Source organism: Tachypleus tridentatus, unplaced genomic scaffold (genome assembly GCF_004210375.1).
Source record: "Tachypleus tridentatus isolate NWPU-2018 unplaced genomic scaffold, ASM421037v1 Hic_cluster_1, whole genome shotgun sequence".
NCBI lineage: Eukaryota > Metazoa > Arthropoda > Merostomata > Xiphosura > Limulidae > Tachypleus > Tachypleus tridentatus.
Window position 1 is genome coordinate 14,595,905 of NW_027467777.1, and position 18,999 is coordinate 14,614,903.

Below are 18,999 nucleotides of genomic sequence, written 5' to 3' on the forward strand. Positions count from 1 at the left end.
TGAACACGATAGTTGATGTAATAGAATAATGCTTAGTTTCAAAGTAACTTGTACCGATTTTTACATTTGTGATATGTGAACTTTTGTCCATATATTCGTTATACTTTAAGAGTTTAATTTTTTCATGTCTCACGTATATTTATCACTGGTTAAATAGTTCTGAACACTTGAGGACTTCGTCTTGTACCACTAAGTTTCTGTTTTATAATCCTTTTTAATCTAATGTACGCTTGTTCATCTGTTATGTACAACCACTGTGCTCTGCAGTTTTACCAAGGAGCCTGAAAGAAAGCATTTGATGGCACAATAGACTTATGGGCTGGAGTTAAATGAGAGATTAAAACAAAAATGTATATTTTTATTGAGTATGGTCCTGTCACTGTGTGGCTGTGGTGGGCTGAGATGAATTGTGACAAGTCTAGGATTTGTGTTAGCCCGTCATGTGAAGATCAGGGGCTAGAAGTGATTTTCTTTACTGATATTACAAAAGGCCATCTGGATGTATACTGTACGTATGGTATCTTATGTTATGATCCGTGTTTTTTCCTTCTTTTTATATTCACATGAACCTGGTCTTCATCAGTTATGTGTATATGCATTAGCTTAATTGAAATTAGAAGGATTCTGGTACAAACAAGATGCTCTTGATCTTTCTCCAAGGGCCCCGACATGGCAAGGTGAGTTAAAGCGTTCGACTCGTAATCCGAGAATCGCGCGTTCGAATCCACGTCGCACTAAACATGCTCTTTCAGCCGTTGTGGCGTTATAAAGTTACGGTGAATCCCACTATTCGTTGGTAGAAAAGCAGCCCAAGAGTTGGCGGTGGGTAGTGATGACTAGCTGCCTTCTCTCTAGTCTTACACTGTTAAATTAGGGACGACTAGTGCAGATAGCCCTCGAGTAGCTTTGCTCGAAATTCAAAAACAAAAACTTTCTCCAATACTCCAGAGAATTTATACCATCCAGGAGGAACTAAACTCTGTTTACTATAATTTTTTTTTAAAATCGATATAACATCAGATTTAATACATTTATATGGATATTGGAAAGATCTGTTACGAGTCTGAAAACTTATAGTTACACTTGTTAATTAAAAAAATAATGAGTTTGTCTGTAAACAGATGACACAAAAATTGGAATAACATCTTTGTGACTCTTCTTTAAAATAACTCTTTCTGTGTTGATATGGACTGTAATTCAGTTGTGGTCCTTTGTGATGGAAGATAGTGCAGTGTTCACTTAACTGATGTCTTTTCCATTAGAACCCGAATCAGATAACTATATTTAAGTTTTAACCTGTTGACTGCCAAGTATTTCAGCTGCTACGGCAACTCCAAACTAAGTTCAAAATACAACTCTAATGCTTCTTCATTTTGTAACCTATTTCGTGACGCCATTTTAGATCGAAAGTGAAACAATATGCAAGTAGGTCAAATGCATTATGGTGCTGACATCTAGCTTTGAAGTGAGGTATTATTGAAAACGAATTAACTCGTCCGTAGCACTGTGTTACCGATTGGCTTGGACGAGTTATCTCGTCTACGTTACTGAACAGAATAAAAAAAAACTATTCAGATATCTGTAACCTCTATGTCAAGTTGGTTGAGTGTTATATCAGTCAAATAGATAGAGAAGACTTCCTTTATCTGTAGTTTTCTCATATGTTGCTCATGCCCTATTATTTTAGCATCAGTCTTATTTATCATAAGTCTTCTCTAGCATGTTGGCCATGTTGCAGATTAATATATGTCTTATATATATCTCAGAACGTCTGGTATGGGTATTAACACTGTTATTGATAAGGAGAGAACAACGTTTCGACCTTCCTAGGTCATCTTCAGGTTAACAAAGAGAGAATTTGAATATCACCGTTGACGGATGCATGTCCTAGGGACGAGAGTATAAACGTGTACGGGATCGTAGGGGGGCGTTGCAGGTGGATGTTTCAAAACGTTATTTTCTCTATACCAGCCGTTCTGAGATACATTTTTATTTCAAGAGAACACTACTGTATGTCTGTAATATTCTAGTGTTCCACATGTCTGTCGTGTTCATGTTCTCTGTATATTTAAAGAGATTCCTCTAACGTAAGAGAACACTACTATATGTCTGTAACATTCTAGTGTCCCACATGTCTGCCGTGTACATATTTTCTGTATATTTAAAGAGATTCCTCTAACTTACTGTTTTTAAATGCTAAAGAAAAACATTTCATAAACAAATTCGAAATTTTCAATTTTTCTTAAAAATATACGACCTGGAACTTCTTTTGATCATTGTTACACTACACATTTATTGGGACTCATATTTAATTGAGGTTAAATAAGCATAATAACTGTCGAGGCAGTTTTTAATGAAGGACTACATGTGCAGTTTTTGGTCAAATAAGTATTAGAATTGCACGTTGGAATGATAACTCATTCGTTATATAATGTAGAAATGCCGTTGGAGTAGAATGTATTGTTCAAGCCAAGTGTTGGGTTGAAGGCAAGGGCTAAGTAAATGTGTAACTGTACCACAATGATGGAATTGGTGGAGTTTATCTCGTATATCAAGAGAAATCTCTCGATGTCAACATATGCTTCCAAATTTCTTAAATGAAAACTAGAGACTTGTATAACTTGGAGAAAAAAAGGGTTGAAAACATTATTCAGTGGAAAATTATTATTTTTATAAATTAATTACATAAAGTAATAAGTTTCTTTCAATATAACAACATAATTGTGTTTTAAATTTAGGTGTTTTATCTTTAGTTTATAAACGATTTTGACCAATGATTACAGATGTAGTTATTTATAGAAAACAAAAATGACTTAATCTATGAAAATGAAATTTGAGACATTTAATCAAGGCCACAAAACGTGATAGTGTGCCAGATTTGAAGGTATTTGAATTTGCATAACATGGCGTTGTGTTAGAGTTAAGCTAAGCTAACCTTGAGAACGAGATAGTCTGGTGAAATCTCAAGTTCTAAAATTAACTTAACCTTTTAGACGAGTTTAGACCTGACTAATAAATTATGAAAATCTGATTTATGTTCCTAATTAAAATATTCTAGTTTTCAGTTGATTATAGCTGCCGTATTGGCTCGATTATAAAGTGATGTTTCTGAATAATAATTAGGCTGCATAATACATAGTCGCCTTATAATCGCGGCCGATCACAGGTCTCTTTCCCTACTCTAGCCTATCGCATCTTCATATATAATTGTCTACGCATGCGCGCCAAGTAGTCACTCAAGGTCACTCCTACTTCTAGCAATTATTCTACCTGCAGGGTTTTCAGTTATTGATTTTGTGGACCAAAAAAATGAACTTTTTGGAACTCAGTTTTTCTCTTCCACGGTTACTGAAAATTTGGTCACTTTACGTTCGAAATTGTCCTATAACTGGGCCACTAAAGTTATAGAAAATACATGACACGAAAGTCGTCATACCTAATCCAGTCGTATATCTAGCGTTCAATGTCCTATAGACGTTTCAGACCCATTAAAAATGGGTGAAAGCAAACCTTGTGCTAAGCAGTAATATGGAAAAAAAAGTTCAGTTGAATTGTCACACCAACTACTTAGTACCTGCAACCTGGCTCCACCACACTCACTGATTATCACCAAAGCTCATTTTTCTCGAGTTATTGGATCGGTATATATCAAAAAGGCTCAAGTCGACCATTGCATTGTTAGTTAACCGTGAACGTGCATTGTTACAGAGATTCAATCCCCCTAGTGAATGAATTCTTACATCGTGCCTTTGGATGTTACTCATCTGGCTGTCCCACTACGTCTCTCTATTTAAAAGTAATAATACGATAGACTGATACTTTAAGCAACCTCTTAAGCTCCATAAAGCGAAATATAGAAAGATAAAGGGGTGGAAGGGTTTTCATGTTCCTAAAGATGAAAACCTTTTTAGTTTTAGTTGTGTGTTTCTTCGCAATACCGTGTAAAAGCTTAACACACTGTTAACAAGATAAAGTTAGATTTCCACACACGTAGTCTCGGACCTTTAGCAATTTTTATTTTTCGCTTAGCCCTACTGATCAAACTTTTATTAAGTCTAAGATACTTATTATAATGGAGGTACAAAAGTCCTACTGACTAAACTACGTTAAATTTAATATATTATTTTTATTTTATCTACTAATACCATGCTGACACCAAACCGCGATAATTATAAAATACTGGTTTTAATAAATGCATTAAAAGACTGGCTGATCAAATCGTGTTAAACCTAAAAATGTTCATTTTAATTCGTTTACTAAAACGCTGAGTAAAGCGCTATCATTTTGATACAATGTTCCTTATGCTGTAATAGATGTACTTTATATCTGTTTGTAATAGAACAGACCTGACCTTAAATCTAACGAAGGTACAAAGATTAAAAGCACAATCTCTGCCTAAGTTTTATCAACTGTTGTTTTATTTCACTGAGGTTGTCAACGAAACCGATGAACGTTCTTACGAAAGCCAATCCAAATTTATATCGCCGTTGTTTAAAAATAAAACACTATTTACATTGTGCGGGCCCCCCAGTGGCTCAGCGGTACGTCTGTGGACTTACAACGCTAAAAACCAGGTTTCGATACCCGTAGTGGGCAAAGCAGAGATAGTCCATTGAGTAGCTTTGTGCCTTGTTCAAAACAACAACAACATCTTTTGCGGAGTGGAAAATTTTTGCGTTAGCCCACGAAACTAAACCAACTTTCCCACCTACACTTTCGAGTCTACAGAACAACTAAAGAAAGTCTATTGGTTTGAGGAATACGATTTATTGATTATGATTTATTCATTATTGGAGAAAAGTAGAAGAAAACGTGAACAGACTCGTCCACGTGATATTTTCCTTTCGCCTTAAACCAAGACAAAATCTCTCAAGATAGTTTTGTTCTGGTGTGCTTTATCTTGCAACACCTACATACCCAAGCTTAATGTTTTACAGCAACGTTCAACACAAGTGTCTAGTTTTTTTTTAATAGACATAAACCCGAGTTTCAACTCTTACAACAGTCCTAAACCTGGGTTTAATCTCTTAATACAGTCTTAAATCTGGGTTTCATCTTCTGCTATAGTTTTAAATCCATGGGTCTACTCTATGGTAATAGCCTTAAACCCAGGTTTAGGCAAGATCTTTTAATAGTCTTAAACTCCGGTTTATCCTCTTGGCGTGGTCTTAGACGAAGAGTTAATGAAGTATCATAGCCTTAAACCTAGTTACACTTTATCTCTGACAATACATTAAGAGTTGGTATTTTAATATAGCTTTAAACCAAAATGTAATGGTGTGCTACAGTTTTTTCATTCTCAATAATAAACCATGTCTTTTTTAAAGAGTTCCGTTGTTTTTTTTTTTATGATTCCTTTGTCGTTGTTACTTTGAAAGGGAAGTTCAACGTTAGAACAAAATTCGAGACAGAATTTACTGCATGTCAGTATGACAGATAAGACTAAAACAAACAAAATCTCTTAAGTGTTGTCACTAATTGTTTTTCATGTTTCTCTTTGGTTCGGCTTCGTCTGCAATGTCATTAAAAACTGAGAAAAACTCTAACGGTTTCTTTTCTCAATCCAATTTCGCCTCATCTTTACATTGGTGGATATTTTTCCAACGATTGTTTGCCAGATAAAACGTTGTGGTTATAGAAGTTGGGCCAGCAGAGCCAAGTGAATCTACAGACCAAATGGTCCAGAGTTGGAACCATGACATCGTTAAACCCACTCTGCTTTTAGAAAAACAATAGTCAGTTCGTATATTTGGTTCTATTCAAACAACCAGACACCTTTCTGGCGATGGGTGTGTCCAACTTCCGTTTAGCCAGCAGTTCAACGTTAGAAACGACTATACCTGAAAAATGAGTTATGACCTTCCCATTTAGCCAGGCATGAGCAGGTGGTTAGGGCAATCGATTCGTAATCCGAGGGTCGCGGGTTCGAATCCTGGTCGTACCAAACATGCTCGCCCTTCCAGCCGTGGGGGTGTTTTAATAATACGATCAATCCCACAATTTGTTGGTAAAAAGATGGTGGTGGGTGGTGATGACTATCTGCCTTCCTTCTAGTCTTACACTGCTAAATTAGTAACGGCTAGCGCGGATAGCCCTCGAGTAGCTTTGCGCGAAATTAAAACACAAAAAACCTGATTACTCTGGTTTATTCTCTTTAAACAAAGTCAATGAGTCACGAAGCGTTTGAGAGATATGAAATATTAAAAATGAATGTTTTAAGGAATGTGAAGTCTTGGAAAGAAAGTGAAGTAAGTCATTCTGATGATGTTCTATATTTGATTCATTAGTTCTTCATATAATAAAAGAACAAAAGAAAACTAAATCAAAAAGGTTATTCCAAGTAGAATGAAACGTTCCTTGTATAACGTAGTTTTCAAACTTACCGGCAGGGGGAGTGAACTGCTAGGTCAAAGGCTCCAGGTGTTAAGGTAATGTCACCCCTGATTTAGCAGTGTGAGACTAAAGAGAAATCATCGCTACCTCCCTTCAACTCTTGGGCTACTCTAGGGCCAACATAAAGTTAGTAGGACTCTTAGTTAGAGCCCGGTGGAGAAATGTCTATAAAACATAAAGTTAGTAGGACTGTTAGTTAGGGCCCGGTGGAGAAATGTCTTTAAAACATAAAGTTAGTAGGACTGTTAGTTAGGGCCCGGTGGAGAAATGTCTTTAAAAGATAAAGTTAGTAGGACTGTTAGTTAGGGCCTGGTGGAGAAATGTCTTTAAAACATAAAGTTAGTAGGACTATTAGTTAAGGCCTGGTGGAGAAATGTCTTTTAAACATAAAGTCAGTAGGACTGTTAGTTAGGGCCCGGTAGAGAAATGTCTTTAAAACATAAAGTTAGTAGGACTGTTAGTTAGGGCCCGGTGAGGAAATGTCTTTAAAACATAAAGTTAGTAGGACTGTCAGTTAGGGCTCGGTGGAGAAATGTCTTTAAAACATAAAGTTAGTAGGACTGTTAGTTAGGGCCTGGTGGAGAAATGTCTTTAAAACATAAAGTTAGTAGGACTGTCAGTTAGGGCCCGGTGAGAAAATGTCTTTTAAACATAAAGTCAGTAGGACTGTTAGATAGGGCCTGGTGGAGAAATGTCTTTAAAACATAAAGTTAGTAGGACTGTTAGTTAGGGCCCGGTGAGGAAGTGTCTTTAAAACATAAATTTAGTAGAACTGTTAGTTAGGGCCTGGTGAGGAAATGTCTTTAAAACATAAAGTTAGTAGGACTGTTAGTTAGGGCCTGGTGGAGAAATGTCTTTAAAACATAAAGTTAGTAGGACTGTTAGTTAGGGCCTGGTGCGGAAATGTCTTTAAAACATAAAGTTAGTAGGACTGTTAGTTAGGGCCTGGTGGAGAAATGTCTTTAAAACATAAAGTTAGTAGGACTGTTACTTAGGGCCTGGTGAGGAAATGTCTTTAAAACATAAAGTTAGTAGGACTGTCAGTTAGGGCCTGGTGGAGAAATGTCTTTAAAACATAAAGTTAGTAGGACTATTAGTTAGGGCCTGGTGGAGAAATGTCTTTAAAACATAAAGTTAGTAGGACTATTAGTTAGGGCGCGGTGAGAAAATGTCTTTAAACATAAAGTCAGTAGGACTGTTAGTTAGGGCCCGGTAGAGAAATGTCTTTAAAACATAAAGTTAGTAGGACTGTTAGTTAGGGCCTGGTGGAGAAATGTCTTTAAAACATAAAGTTAGTAGGACTATTAGTTAGGGCCCGGTGAGAAAATGTCTTTAAAACATAAAGTCAGTAGGACTGTTAGTTAGGGCCCGGTGAGGAAATGTCTTTAAAACATAAAGTTAGTAGGACTGTTAGTTAGGGCCTGGTGGAGAAATGCCTTTAAAACATAAAGTTAGTAGGACTGTTAGTTAGGGCCTGGTGCGGAAATGTCTTTAAAACATAAAGTTAGTAGGACTGTTAGTTAGGGCCTGGTGGAGAAATGTCTTTAAAACATAAAGTTAGTAGGACTGTTACTTAGGGCCTGGTGAGGAAATGTCTTTAAAACATAAAGTTAGTAGGACTGTTAGTTAGGGCCTGGTGGAGAAATGTCTTTAAAACATAAAGTTAGTAGGACTATTAGTTAGGGCCCGGTGAGAAAATGTCTTTTAAACATAAAGTCAGTAGGACTGTTAGATAGGGCCCGGTAGAGAAATGTCTTTAAAACATAAAGTTAGTAGGACTGTTAGTTAGGGCCTGGTGGAGAAATGTCTTTAAAACATAAAGTTAGTAGGACTGTTAGTTAGGGCCTGGTGGAGAAGTGTTTTTAAAACATAAAGTTAGTAGGACTGTTAGTTAGGGCCTGGTGGAGAAATGTCTTTAAAACATAAAGTTAGTAGGACTGTTAGTTAGGGCCTGGTGCGGAAATGTCTTTAAACATAAAGTTAGTATGACTGTTAGTTAGGGCCTGGTGGAGAAATGTCTTTAAAACATAAAGTTAGTAGGACTATTAGTTAAGGCCTGGTGGAGAAATATCTTTTAAACATAAAGTCAGTAGGACTGTTAGTTAGGGCCCGGTAGAGAAATGTCTTTAAAACATAAAGTTAGTAGGACTGTTAGTTAGGGCCCGGTGAGGAAATGTCTTTAAAACATAAAGTTAGTAGGACTGTTAGTTAGGGCCTGGTGGAGAAATGTCTTTAAAACATAAAGTTAGTAGGACTGTCAGTTAGGGCCCGGTGAGAAAATGTCTTTTAAACATAAAGTCAGTAGGACTGTTAGATAGGGCCTGGTGGAGAAATGTCTTTAAAACATAAAGTTAGTAGGACTGTTAGTTAGGGCCCGGTGAGGAAGTGTCTTTAAAACATAAATTTAGTAGAACTGTTAGTTAGGGCCTGGTGAGGAAATGTCTTTAAAACATAAAGTTAGTAGGACTGTTAGTTAGGGCCTGGTGGAGAAATGTCTTTAAAACATAAAGTTAGTAGGACTGTTAGTTAGGGCCTGGTGCGGAAATGTCTTTAAAACATAAAGTTAGTAGGACTGTTAGTTAGGGCCTGGTGGAGAAATGTCTTTAAAACATAAAGTTAGTAGGACTGTTACTTAGGGCCTGGTGAGGAAATGTCTTTAAAACATAAAGTTAGTAGGACTGTCAGTTAGGGCCTGGTGGAGAAATGTCTTTAAAACATAAAGTTAGTAGGACTATTAGTTAGGGCCTGGTGGAGAAATGTCTTTAAAACATAAAGTTAGTAGGACTATTAGTTAGGGCGCGGTGAGAAAATGTCTTTTAAACCTAAAGTCAGTAGGACTGTTAGTTAGGGCCCGGTAGAGAAATGTCTTTAAAACATAAAGTTAGTAGGACTGTTAGTTAGGGCCTGGTGGAGAAATGTCTTTAAAACATAAAGTTAGTAGGACTATTAGTTAGGGCCCGGTGAGAAAATGTCTTTAAACATAAAGTCAGTAGGACTGTTAGTTAGGGCCCGGTGAGGAAATGTCTTTAAAACATAAAGTTAGTAGGACTGTTAGTTAGGGCCTGGTGGAGAAATGCCTTTAAAACATAAAGTTAGTAGGACTGTTAGTTAGGGCCTGGTGCGGAAATGTCTTTAAAACATAAAGTTAGTAGGACTGTTAGTTAGGGCCTGGTGGAGAAATGTCTTTAAAACATAAAGTTAGTAGGACTGTTACTTAGGGCCTGGTGAGGAAATGTCTTTAAAACATAAAGTTAGTAGGACTGTTAGTTAGGGCCTGGTGGAGAAATGTCTTTAAAACATAAAGTTAGTAGGACTATTAGTTAGGGCCCGGTGAGAAAATGTCTTTTAAACATAAAGTCAGTAGGACTGTTAGATAGGGCCCGGTAGAGAAATGTCTTTAAAACATAAAGTTAGTAGGACTGTTAGTTAGGGCCTGGTGGAGAAATGTCTTTAAAACATAAAGTTAGTAGGACTGTTAGTTAGGGCCTGGTGGAGAAGTGTTTTTAAAACATAAAGTTAGTAGGACTGTTAGTTAGGGCCTGGTGGAGAAATGTCTTTAAAACATAAAGTTAGTAGGACTGTTAGTTAGGGCCTGGTGCGGAAATGTCTTTAAAACATAAAGTTAGTATGACTGTTAGTTAGGGCCTGGTGGAGAAATGTCTTTAAAACATAAAGTTAGTAGGACTGTTACTTAGGGCCTGGTGAGGAAATGTCTTTAAAACATAAAGTTAGTAGGACTGTCAGTTAGGGCCTGGTGGAGAAATGTCTTTAAAACATAAAGTTAGTAGGACTATTAGTTAGGGCCTGGTGGAGAAATGTCTTTAAAACATAAAGTTAGTAGGACTATTAGTTAGGGCGCGGTGAGAAAATGTCTTTTAAACATAAAGTCAGTAGGACTGTTAGTTAGGGCCCGGTAGAGAAATGTCTTTAAAACATAAAGTTAGTAGGACTGTTAGTTAGGGCCTGGTGGAGAAATGTCTTTAAAACATAAAGTTAGTAGGACTATTAGTTAGGGCCCGGTGAGAAAATGTCTTTTAAACATAAAGTCAGTAGGACTGTTAGTTAGGGCCCGGTGAGGAAATGTCTTTAAAACATAAAGTTAGTAGGACTGTTAGTTAGGGCCTGGTGGAGAAATGCCTTTAAAACATAAAGTTAGTAGGACTGTTAGTTAGGGCCTGGTGCGGAAATGTCTTTAAAACATAAAGTTAGTAGGACTGTTAGTTAGGGCCTGGTGGAGAAATGTCTTTAAAACATAAAGTTAGTAGGACTGTTACTTAGGGCCTGGTGAGGAAATGTCTTTAAAACATAAAGTTAGTAGGACTGTCAGTTAGGGCCCGGTGGAGAAATGTCTTTAAAACATAAAGTTAGTAGGACCGTCAGTTAGGGCCTGGTGGAGAAATGTCTTTAAAACATAAAGTTAGTAGGACTGTTAGTTAGGGCCCGGTGAGGAAGTGTCTTTAAAACATAAATTTAGTAGAACTGTTAGTTAGGGCCTGGTGAGGAAATGTCTTTAAAACATAAAGTTAGTAGGACTGTTAGTTAGGGCCTAGTGGAGAAATGTCTTTAAAACATAAATTTAGTAGAACTGTTAGTTAGGGCCTAGTGGAGAAATGTCTTTAAAACATAAAGTTAGTGGGACTGTTAGTTAGGGTCTGGTGGAGAAATGTCTTTAAAACATAAAGTTAGTAGGACTGTTAGTTAGGGCCTGGTGGAGAAATGTCTTTAAAACATAAAGTTAGTAGGACTGTTAGTTAGGGCCTGTGGAGAAATGTCTTTAAAACATAAAGTTAGTAGGACTGTTAGTTAGGGCCTGGTGGAGAAATGTCTTTAAAACATAAAGTTAGTAGGACTGTTAGTTAGGGCTTGGTGGAGAAATGTCTTTAAAACATAAAGTTAGTAGGACTGTTAGTTAGGGCTTGGTGAGGAAATGTCTTTAAAACATAAAGTTAGTAGGACTGTTAGTTAGGGCGCTCGACTTACAATCTGAGGATTACGGGTTCGAATTCAGTTCTTGAACATGCTCACGCTTTCAGGCGTGGGGGCGTTATAACGTGACAGTAAATCCTACTATTTGTTATAAGTAGTAGTTCCATGTTTGCGGTGGTAATGTTGACTAGCTACCTTTTCTTTATCTTAACATTTGAGAATTCAAAAAATTATTGTAGATACCCCTAGAACAACTTTGCGTGATATTAATGACAAACTACCATGTTTGTTTTGACCTTAGGAGAGAGTTTTCGACCCCGATTCCAGAGATTATGTTAAAAGAAAAGTAGAAATAGAATAAAACTTTAGTGGTTTGTCGGTCATAAAATATTTGCACTGAATAATTACAAATTGTCAACAAATTGCCCATATCTTTGAATCCTATTTGAGTAAACGTTTCATATCCATCAAGTAAGTTTCTAGATGTTAAACTCCAGAAAAGGTTATTTCCTGACCTATTTAGTGAATAGTAAAGTGACAAGCAAAGTCCTCACGTGACTATCAAGGTTATACTGCGATTTACTACATTTTTCTGTGACAAGAAACTTGTCACGTGACGAATGTAACTTACCACTTAAGAGAGAGACGTGATCTTGAGATGGAGTGCTATTTTTTAGAAGACAAAGAAATGGTACAAGCTGAGCTTCAACGCATCTAGTAATTCTGTGAAATTGTCTGTTCCTTTTTTGTGGAAATATTTTTAAAAGAAATAGAAAATAAAGTTGTTGATTTTTTTAAAGGTTCCTTTTAAATTCATCAAGTAAAATAAGGTGAAAGTTGTCACGCCAGACATTAAAAAATATTTTTTGTGTACAAATGTAAAAGAAGATAGCAAATGAGAAAGTATATCGCGTTTAAAGAAATTCATAAAGAAAATGTGTTTTTGGTGTGTGTGTGGGGGGGGGGGGGAGAGATTCTCACCACAAAACAGAGAACGGTATTGAGAGACTTAAATGGCACAGCACGTAGCGTTTTTCTCACCACCCAAACCCTGCAAGAAAATTCTCGGTTTCAATAGATCTAGAAGACTTAAAATCTGAAAAAAAAAATGCAGTCGATTCCAACTGCGAGTAAGAAAATAAAAAACAAACACATTTGTATTATCTATATAATAGAGACTCTTAGAAAGTTAAAAGGATTTGAACATTAATAAAAACCATTAACTTCTACAAAATGAACAATGAGAAATCTCCCTAAAAATTTGTGCAATGAACATTAAAGTCTCTTAGAATTATTTGAAAGTTCTGATTAAAGAATTCATTTAATTGTTCTTTTGATTACTATGGTTGTTTATCGCTAGTCGATTATTATAATTTCTATTATGATCCCGTTCTAAAAATGTAACGATTCTTTCTTTATATATACGTTTTAATAAGATCACAGATATTAGACGAACGACTAATAATCTCAGTGGTCAGTCTCTGGACTTGTGATGATGCTCAAAGATCTGTACCCATGGTGAGAACAGCAGCACAGATGGTCCATTGTGTAGCTTTTTGTTTAACAACGAACAAACATCCAGACAATATATCAAAGTGGATCATTTTATTTATTTTAACCAATTACATAATGCAGTGTAAAGAACTGGCCGCAAAAGTTTGGTAACAATCACATTTTTTTCAACAACAACTAGAAGGAGCCACCAGCAGTAATTAATGAGAGTACTTGCAATATTCATGGTAATTTTTATCTACACGTTTTGTTTTTTTTTGCATTGAGCCCCCAGTGGTAATTAGTGGAAGTAATTGTACTGTTTACTTGTTTGTGCTTGCATTATCTCATGTGACTCGTATCCTATTAGGGACCTTGAAACCAATAATTCTGAGACCCACGAGCTATTTGGCGCATAAAAGGTTTAGAAAACTCTTTGTTTTACAAGACTGATGAGGGACACCATCAGTGGACCTATGGTTAATTTGTTTTTACTATTCACTGATTAAATGGATCTCACAAGATATTCGGTTTCTTTTGTTTGTTGTGTTTTTTGTTAATTGGTGAATCGCATTAAATTGTGGCAGTTTAATAGATATTTTAGTAAATAAATGCCATATAAATTCCTTTATGTTAGTGATGTGTAAGAGATGTAATTGTGGACACTGCTATTTGGTCACCTAAAGCTAAAACTGTTTTCCTTATTAGTTTCGGTTGTTCTCGTGTTATTTGGCCATCTGTAGTTTGCCTCTTGCTGATTGATCAGCTGAAGACAAGTGTTTTTTTTTTTCCTATTAGTATCAATTGATATATTATTTATTCATTATAATCCGAAATTTGAATAGAACGATATCCTAAAATGGATGCAGTTATTGTTTTTCATGGATGACATTAAAAAGCTACGTGAAAACTGTGAAGTGGTTAATACATGTGACGTAATATGTTATCCTCCGCAAAGAAAAATAACAAAATATTAAATGTTTTTTTCTTGGTTGTATGGTACCTCAGTTTCAGTGCACTGAATTTATTCTTTTCAGTAATTTAACTTTTTAATATTTGCTGTTTAACTTATGCTTGGTTGGACTTAATTAAGTAAATCAGGCTATTCAATTAAAGCTGTCTAAGTTTGTTTTTTTTACGTAAAGGAACACTTCCTTTGACAGAAGTTTCCAATTATAAGGTTTACCATAATTTTCTAGCAAGACTCTCTCCACAGAGGTCACGGCATAGCCAAGCGTGTTAAGGCGTGCGACTCGTAATCTGAGGGTCGCGGGTTCGCATCCCCGTCACGCCAAACATGCTCGCTCTCCCAGCCGTGGGGGCGTTATAATGTGACGGTCAGTCTCACTATTCGTTGGTAAAAGAGTAGCCCAAGAGTTGGCGGTGGGTGGTGATGACTAGTTGCCTTCCCTCTAGTCTTATACTACTAAATTAGGGACGGCTAGCACAGATAGCTCTCAGTAGCTTTGTGCGAAATTCAAAAACAAACAAACAAAAAACAAACCAAAAGTACCGTTTAATATCACACGAAGTGCGGATGAGCACCTTTGCGTCGAACGAGCGAATATTGTGCTACGGCTCAAAATAGTGGAAAGGACGGCTCGCTCCCCATTTATAAGATTACCTTTACAATATATATATATATATATATAAAACTGCAAATATTAATGGACATGTTTAGCCTAATTCATTTGGTTATTAGTCGGTTTAATGATTGTTGTTCTACCAACACTTCTAGTTTCATTGTTTTATCTGGTCTGGCCTCACCTTAAGCCTAATTCTTCCGTAACAAAGCACTAATTTAGCGTCCGCTGCTTCAAATACAAAACAAGGCGTTGAAACACAGAGGGAATAGAGTTGCGACACGACGTTGCATGTAGTGAACAAAGAAAATGTTTATTCAACCTCTACAACACCGTTTCTGCACGATCACGCAACGCTTGAAGAGAGTTGACAACTCAAGCTTTGTAAGAAATCAAAGTAACATCAGTTTTGTATGATCGATTATTTTTACTATTGTAATTTCCTGCTAATGTTTCACACTAGAAGAAGAAAAAAAAACGGTTAAATATTTAGCTTCTCAGAAACTTTGTTAGCACATTCCAATGAAATACATCACTTCTTGTTATTAGCACATTCCAATGAAATACATCACTTCTTGTTATTAGCACATTCCAATGAAATACGTTACTTCTTGTTGTTAGCACATTCCAATGAAATACGTTACTTCTTGTTGTTAGCACATTCCAATGAAATACATTACTTCTTGTTTTAGCACATTCCAATGAAATACGTTTCTTCTTGTTGTTAGCACATTCCAATGAAATACATCACTTCTTATTGTTAGCACATTCCAATGAAATACATTACTTCTTGTTGTTAGCACATTCCAATGAAATACATTACTTCTTGTTGTTAGCACATTCCAATGAAATACATCACTTCTTGTTGTTAGCACATTCCAATGAAATACATCCCTTCTTGAAGTGAATGAACCAAGTTACTCTCTCTTTAAAGAACGTAAATTTGAATGAATCTCTAAGGGTGACGAAACTCAAATCCATTTGTAACTGTGCAGAGCTACAAAAATTGTAGAATAATGGGAAAAATAAACAAAGGGAAACAGCCATTAAGGCTTAGATCAAAAGATAACGCAGTATGTTCTTCATTAGTTCGGTATGTATTATCTTTTTTTCCATCTGTCATTTAGAGAAACCTTTCTTAAGGATTCTATTTCTTAATCAGAAGAAAGAAGAAATAATAAAAAAACCAAAACCAAAAGTTTTTTAATGCCAGAAGCTTATTTGAATTTCTGCATTACAGTTCTACTTACTTTACTTTTGACTATTAAATACTTTTATTTTCAACCACGTTAATTTTGTAAGGTACAAAAATCTTTCGTTTCTCTTTTAGTTTATTGTCTGAATTAGATATTTAAGTTTGACTACAAAACTGGATGCTTTGAAAAGTCGTTTAATCTGCTCCCTCAAACGTCACTGAAATTCGATTGTTTTGTTATTAAATTCCAGCTTCGATACTCTACACAGCAGTGGTACGTGGGAAAGTGGCTCTTCCATGTGACATCTCCTCTCCCTCCGTCAATGACTCTGCAGCTCTCGTGCTCTGGTATAAAGATGACTCTGCTCAGCCCATCTACACTCTGGACGCCAGACGGGGTAACGTGGACCAGGCTCACCAGTCTTCCAGTCCTCAGTTGGAGAGTCGTGCCTACTTCAATATGATCAACAGACCAGCGTTTCTTCAGTTGGATCCTGTGAAAGAAGATGACGCTGGAGAGTACAGGTGTCGAGTGGATTTCCATAAAGCTCGGACTGTGAATACAGTCATCACGTTGAAAGTTATAGGTAACAACTACTTAGTGGCACATCTAGTAATTCAGCATAACACCTTAAAATTATGTAAGTTTAATTCAGAGAGATGTATCTACAGACATCAAACGGATAACAAAAACTCAAACATATGTCTTTACTATAAGAGACGACGTTAACATTTTCAGTCGTTATTTATGAACCTTTCACTCTATTATGAACTATAAAGTATCTTATACTCTGTTATGAACCATCAAGTACCTTTGAGTCTATTGTCAACAACCATAAAGTACCTTTGACTCTATTGTCAACAACTATAAAGTACCTTTGACTCTATTGTCAACAACTATAAAGTACCTTTGAGTCTATTGTCAACAACCACAAAGTACCTTTGAGTCTTTTGTCAACAACCATAAAGTACCTTTCACTTTACTATGAACAGGTTTCGACAAGAAATTTAAAACGCCCGTAATCTCTTTCAGAACATACAAAAAACAGTGAGTGAATAGTCAAACACTTTGAAATGACTGATAACATCTAAATTGAAACGTTTTTATTGTCTGTTCAAACAACAATTATTACAGCTAGCGTAAACAATATCTTTCTAATTTACAGAGTGTGTGTGTGTGTTTTCTTAGAGCAAAGCCACATCGGGCTATCTGCTGAGCCCACCGAGGGGAATCGAAACCCAAATTTTGGCGTTGTAAATCCGCAGACTTACCGCTGTACTAGCGGGGGGCATTTCCAGCGTGGTACTTTAATAAGGCTTTGTTGACGTTCTGGTAGGTTTTGTGTTTGTTTATATAAAATATTATTTTTGTTTGTTTTTTAATTTCGCGCAAAGCTACTCGAGGGCTATCTGCGCTAGCCGTCCCTAATTTAGCTGTCTAAGACTAGATGGAAGGCAGCTAGTCATCACCACCTTTCGTCAGCTCTTGGGCTAGACATTTTACAAACGAATAGTGGAATTGACCGTGACGTTATAACGTTCCAACGGCTGAAAGGGGCGAGCATGTTTGGTGCGACGAGGATTCGAACCCTCGACCCTCAAATTACGAGTTGAACGCCTTAACCCACCTCGTCATGTCGGGCCTATGAAGGAAGGTGTTACTTGCTTATTGGATGATTTAATTCATTCTAATCAATATAGCTGTATAAAATTATTATGTAATGACTTACGACATTATACACTCCTGGCCTTTTCCCTTGTGCAAAAAGTGGCTTCTCTGTTTTAAAGTTTGTTTTTATTATTGTGGCCTATAGAGTCATCTTTATTTAATCAAAAGTTATAAACAGTTTCTTTATTGTCGTACGTAATTACACGTTTGGCTTCGTTAAGAGTGTCTAACATCTCTATCAAAATATAAAGAAATAAAGTTCCCTGCAACATGTCCATCCCTTCCTCGTGATTGTATAGCCACATTTGTTATATTAAACTGTCTCTGTATTTATTCCCAGCGGGATAGCTGGTATCATCAGTTTCAGAAGAATGTTTTATCTTCACAGTTCCCCCCAGAGAGCCTGTGATAGCTGATGAAGACGGAAAACAATTAAAGGGTCTAGTAGGGCCCTTCAACGAAGGACAGTCGTTGACGTTGATGTGTAGCGTCACTGGAGGTGAGGAGTTTTCGATATAAGGACAAAATGAAAGGGGTCTACGTCCCGGACATCTGGTAAGTATGAACTATCTTAGAGGTTTGCATTCCGGACATCTGGTAAGTATGAACTATCTGAGAGGTCTGCATTCCGGACATCTGGTAAGTATGAATTATCTTATCGCCAACAAATCTATTGTACATAGTTTTACTACTGGAACTGACGAGTATTGAATCTTTTCTTAGAAAAAAACGTCACGGTTTATTATCTACAATATCTGGAACGACAACACGAGATTCTTAGAAAAAAAATGTTTGAAAATAGATACAGATATACTTATATATAAGAATGTAAACTACGGTTCAGTAGATCTGTGTAAAACTGAGGGACAACACGAGTTGAAAGCTGTTACTTAGGGACAGGAGCCTTATTACAATCCCCCTAACTTTATATAGATATGGTTTATGAGGGACACAGATTGTAACTTTCGTTCTGTCGACATACGAAGACCTTGTTGTTGCTGTTTAAGTCTTAAGTACAGTTCAGTCGACTGAAGTGAATCTGGTATCGAAAAATGGGAATATTCATATATATATACAATATACGAATATATCAGTCTGGTAATTGTTCTATTTCGCATCTTAACGTCTTACAGGAAAACCTCGTCCGTCTCTGACTTGGTGGCAGGATTACACGCTCTTGGACGACAACTACACTTTCAGTTCCGACGAGGTCGTTATAAACAAGATTGTTATTCCTGAAATCCAGAGAGACGACTTGAGAACCGTTTTAACCTGCCAGGCATCCAATAATAACATTACAATTCCAGCTTCGACAACCATTACGTTAAAACTCAACTGTGAGTACACAGTGAATATCACTCCTATATAAACACGATCCCATGTTCGGAAACCGTTTGATAGAGATTAGAAAGTTCCTTTTCTCTCATTCGTTTGTTTAATTACTTATAATCTTTCTTTACTTTATTTGCCAAACAATATAATTCTTAACCCTAGATTTACTTACCTGGTCCTGTATAAGGGTGCGGTGTTAGTCCTATGATAGTTCTTATTAAATTTGGAGCTTCAGAAATGTGTTGGAATCCATTGGGTATTTCAAACTGTGCGTGCATTATAAGAACAACAGTCAATCCCGTATTATAGAAAATAAGGAAGGTAGCTTTAACATAACTGTTTATTATAATTTTAAGTCATTTCACTTTTATTTGTGTCGCTTACGTCATAGGCCCGTCATGGTCAAGCGT

The 18,999-nt window shown here is 36.4% G+C and overlaps 1 protein-coding gene across 1 annotated transcript in view; it reads left to right on the forward strand.

Annotated features, from left to right (window-relative positions):
- The window catches only part of LOC143242035 (CXADR-like membrane protein), a 59,300-nt gene extending 40,674 nt beyond the window's left edge, over positions 1-18,626 (forward strand). The window contains exons 3-5 of the mRNA XM_076485375.1: positions 15,840-16,175; positions 17,646-17,756; positions 18,391-18,626. Coding sequence (XP_076341490.1) covers positions 15,840-16,175; positions 17,646-17,756; positions 18,391-18,626 — 683 coding nt within the window. The remainder of the gene's footprint in view (positions 1-15,839; positions 16,176-17,645; positions 17,757-18,390) is intronic.
- Positions 18,627-18,999: the final 373 nt, after the last annotated feature.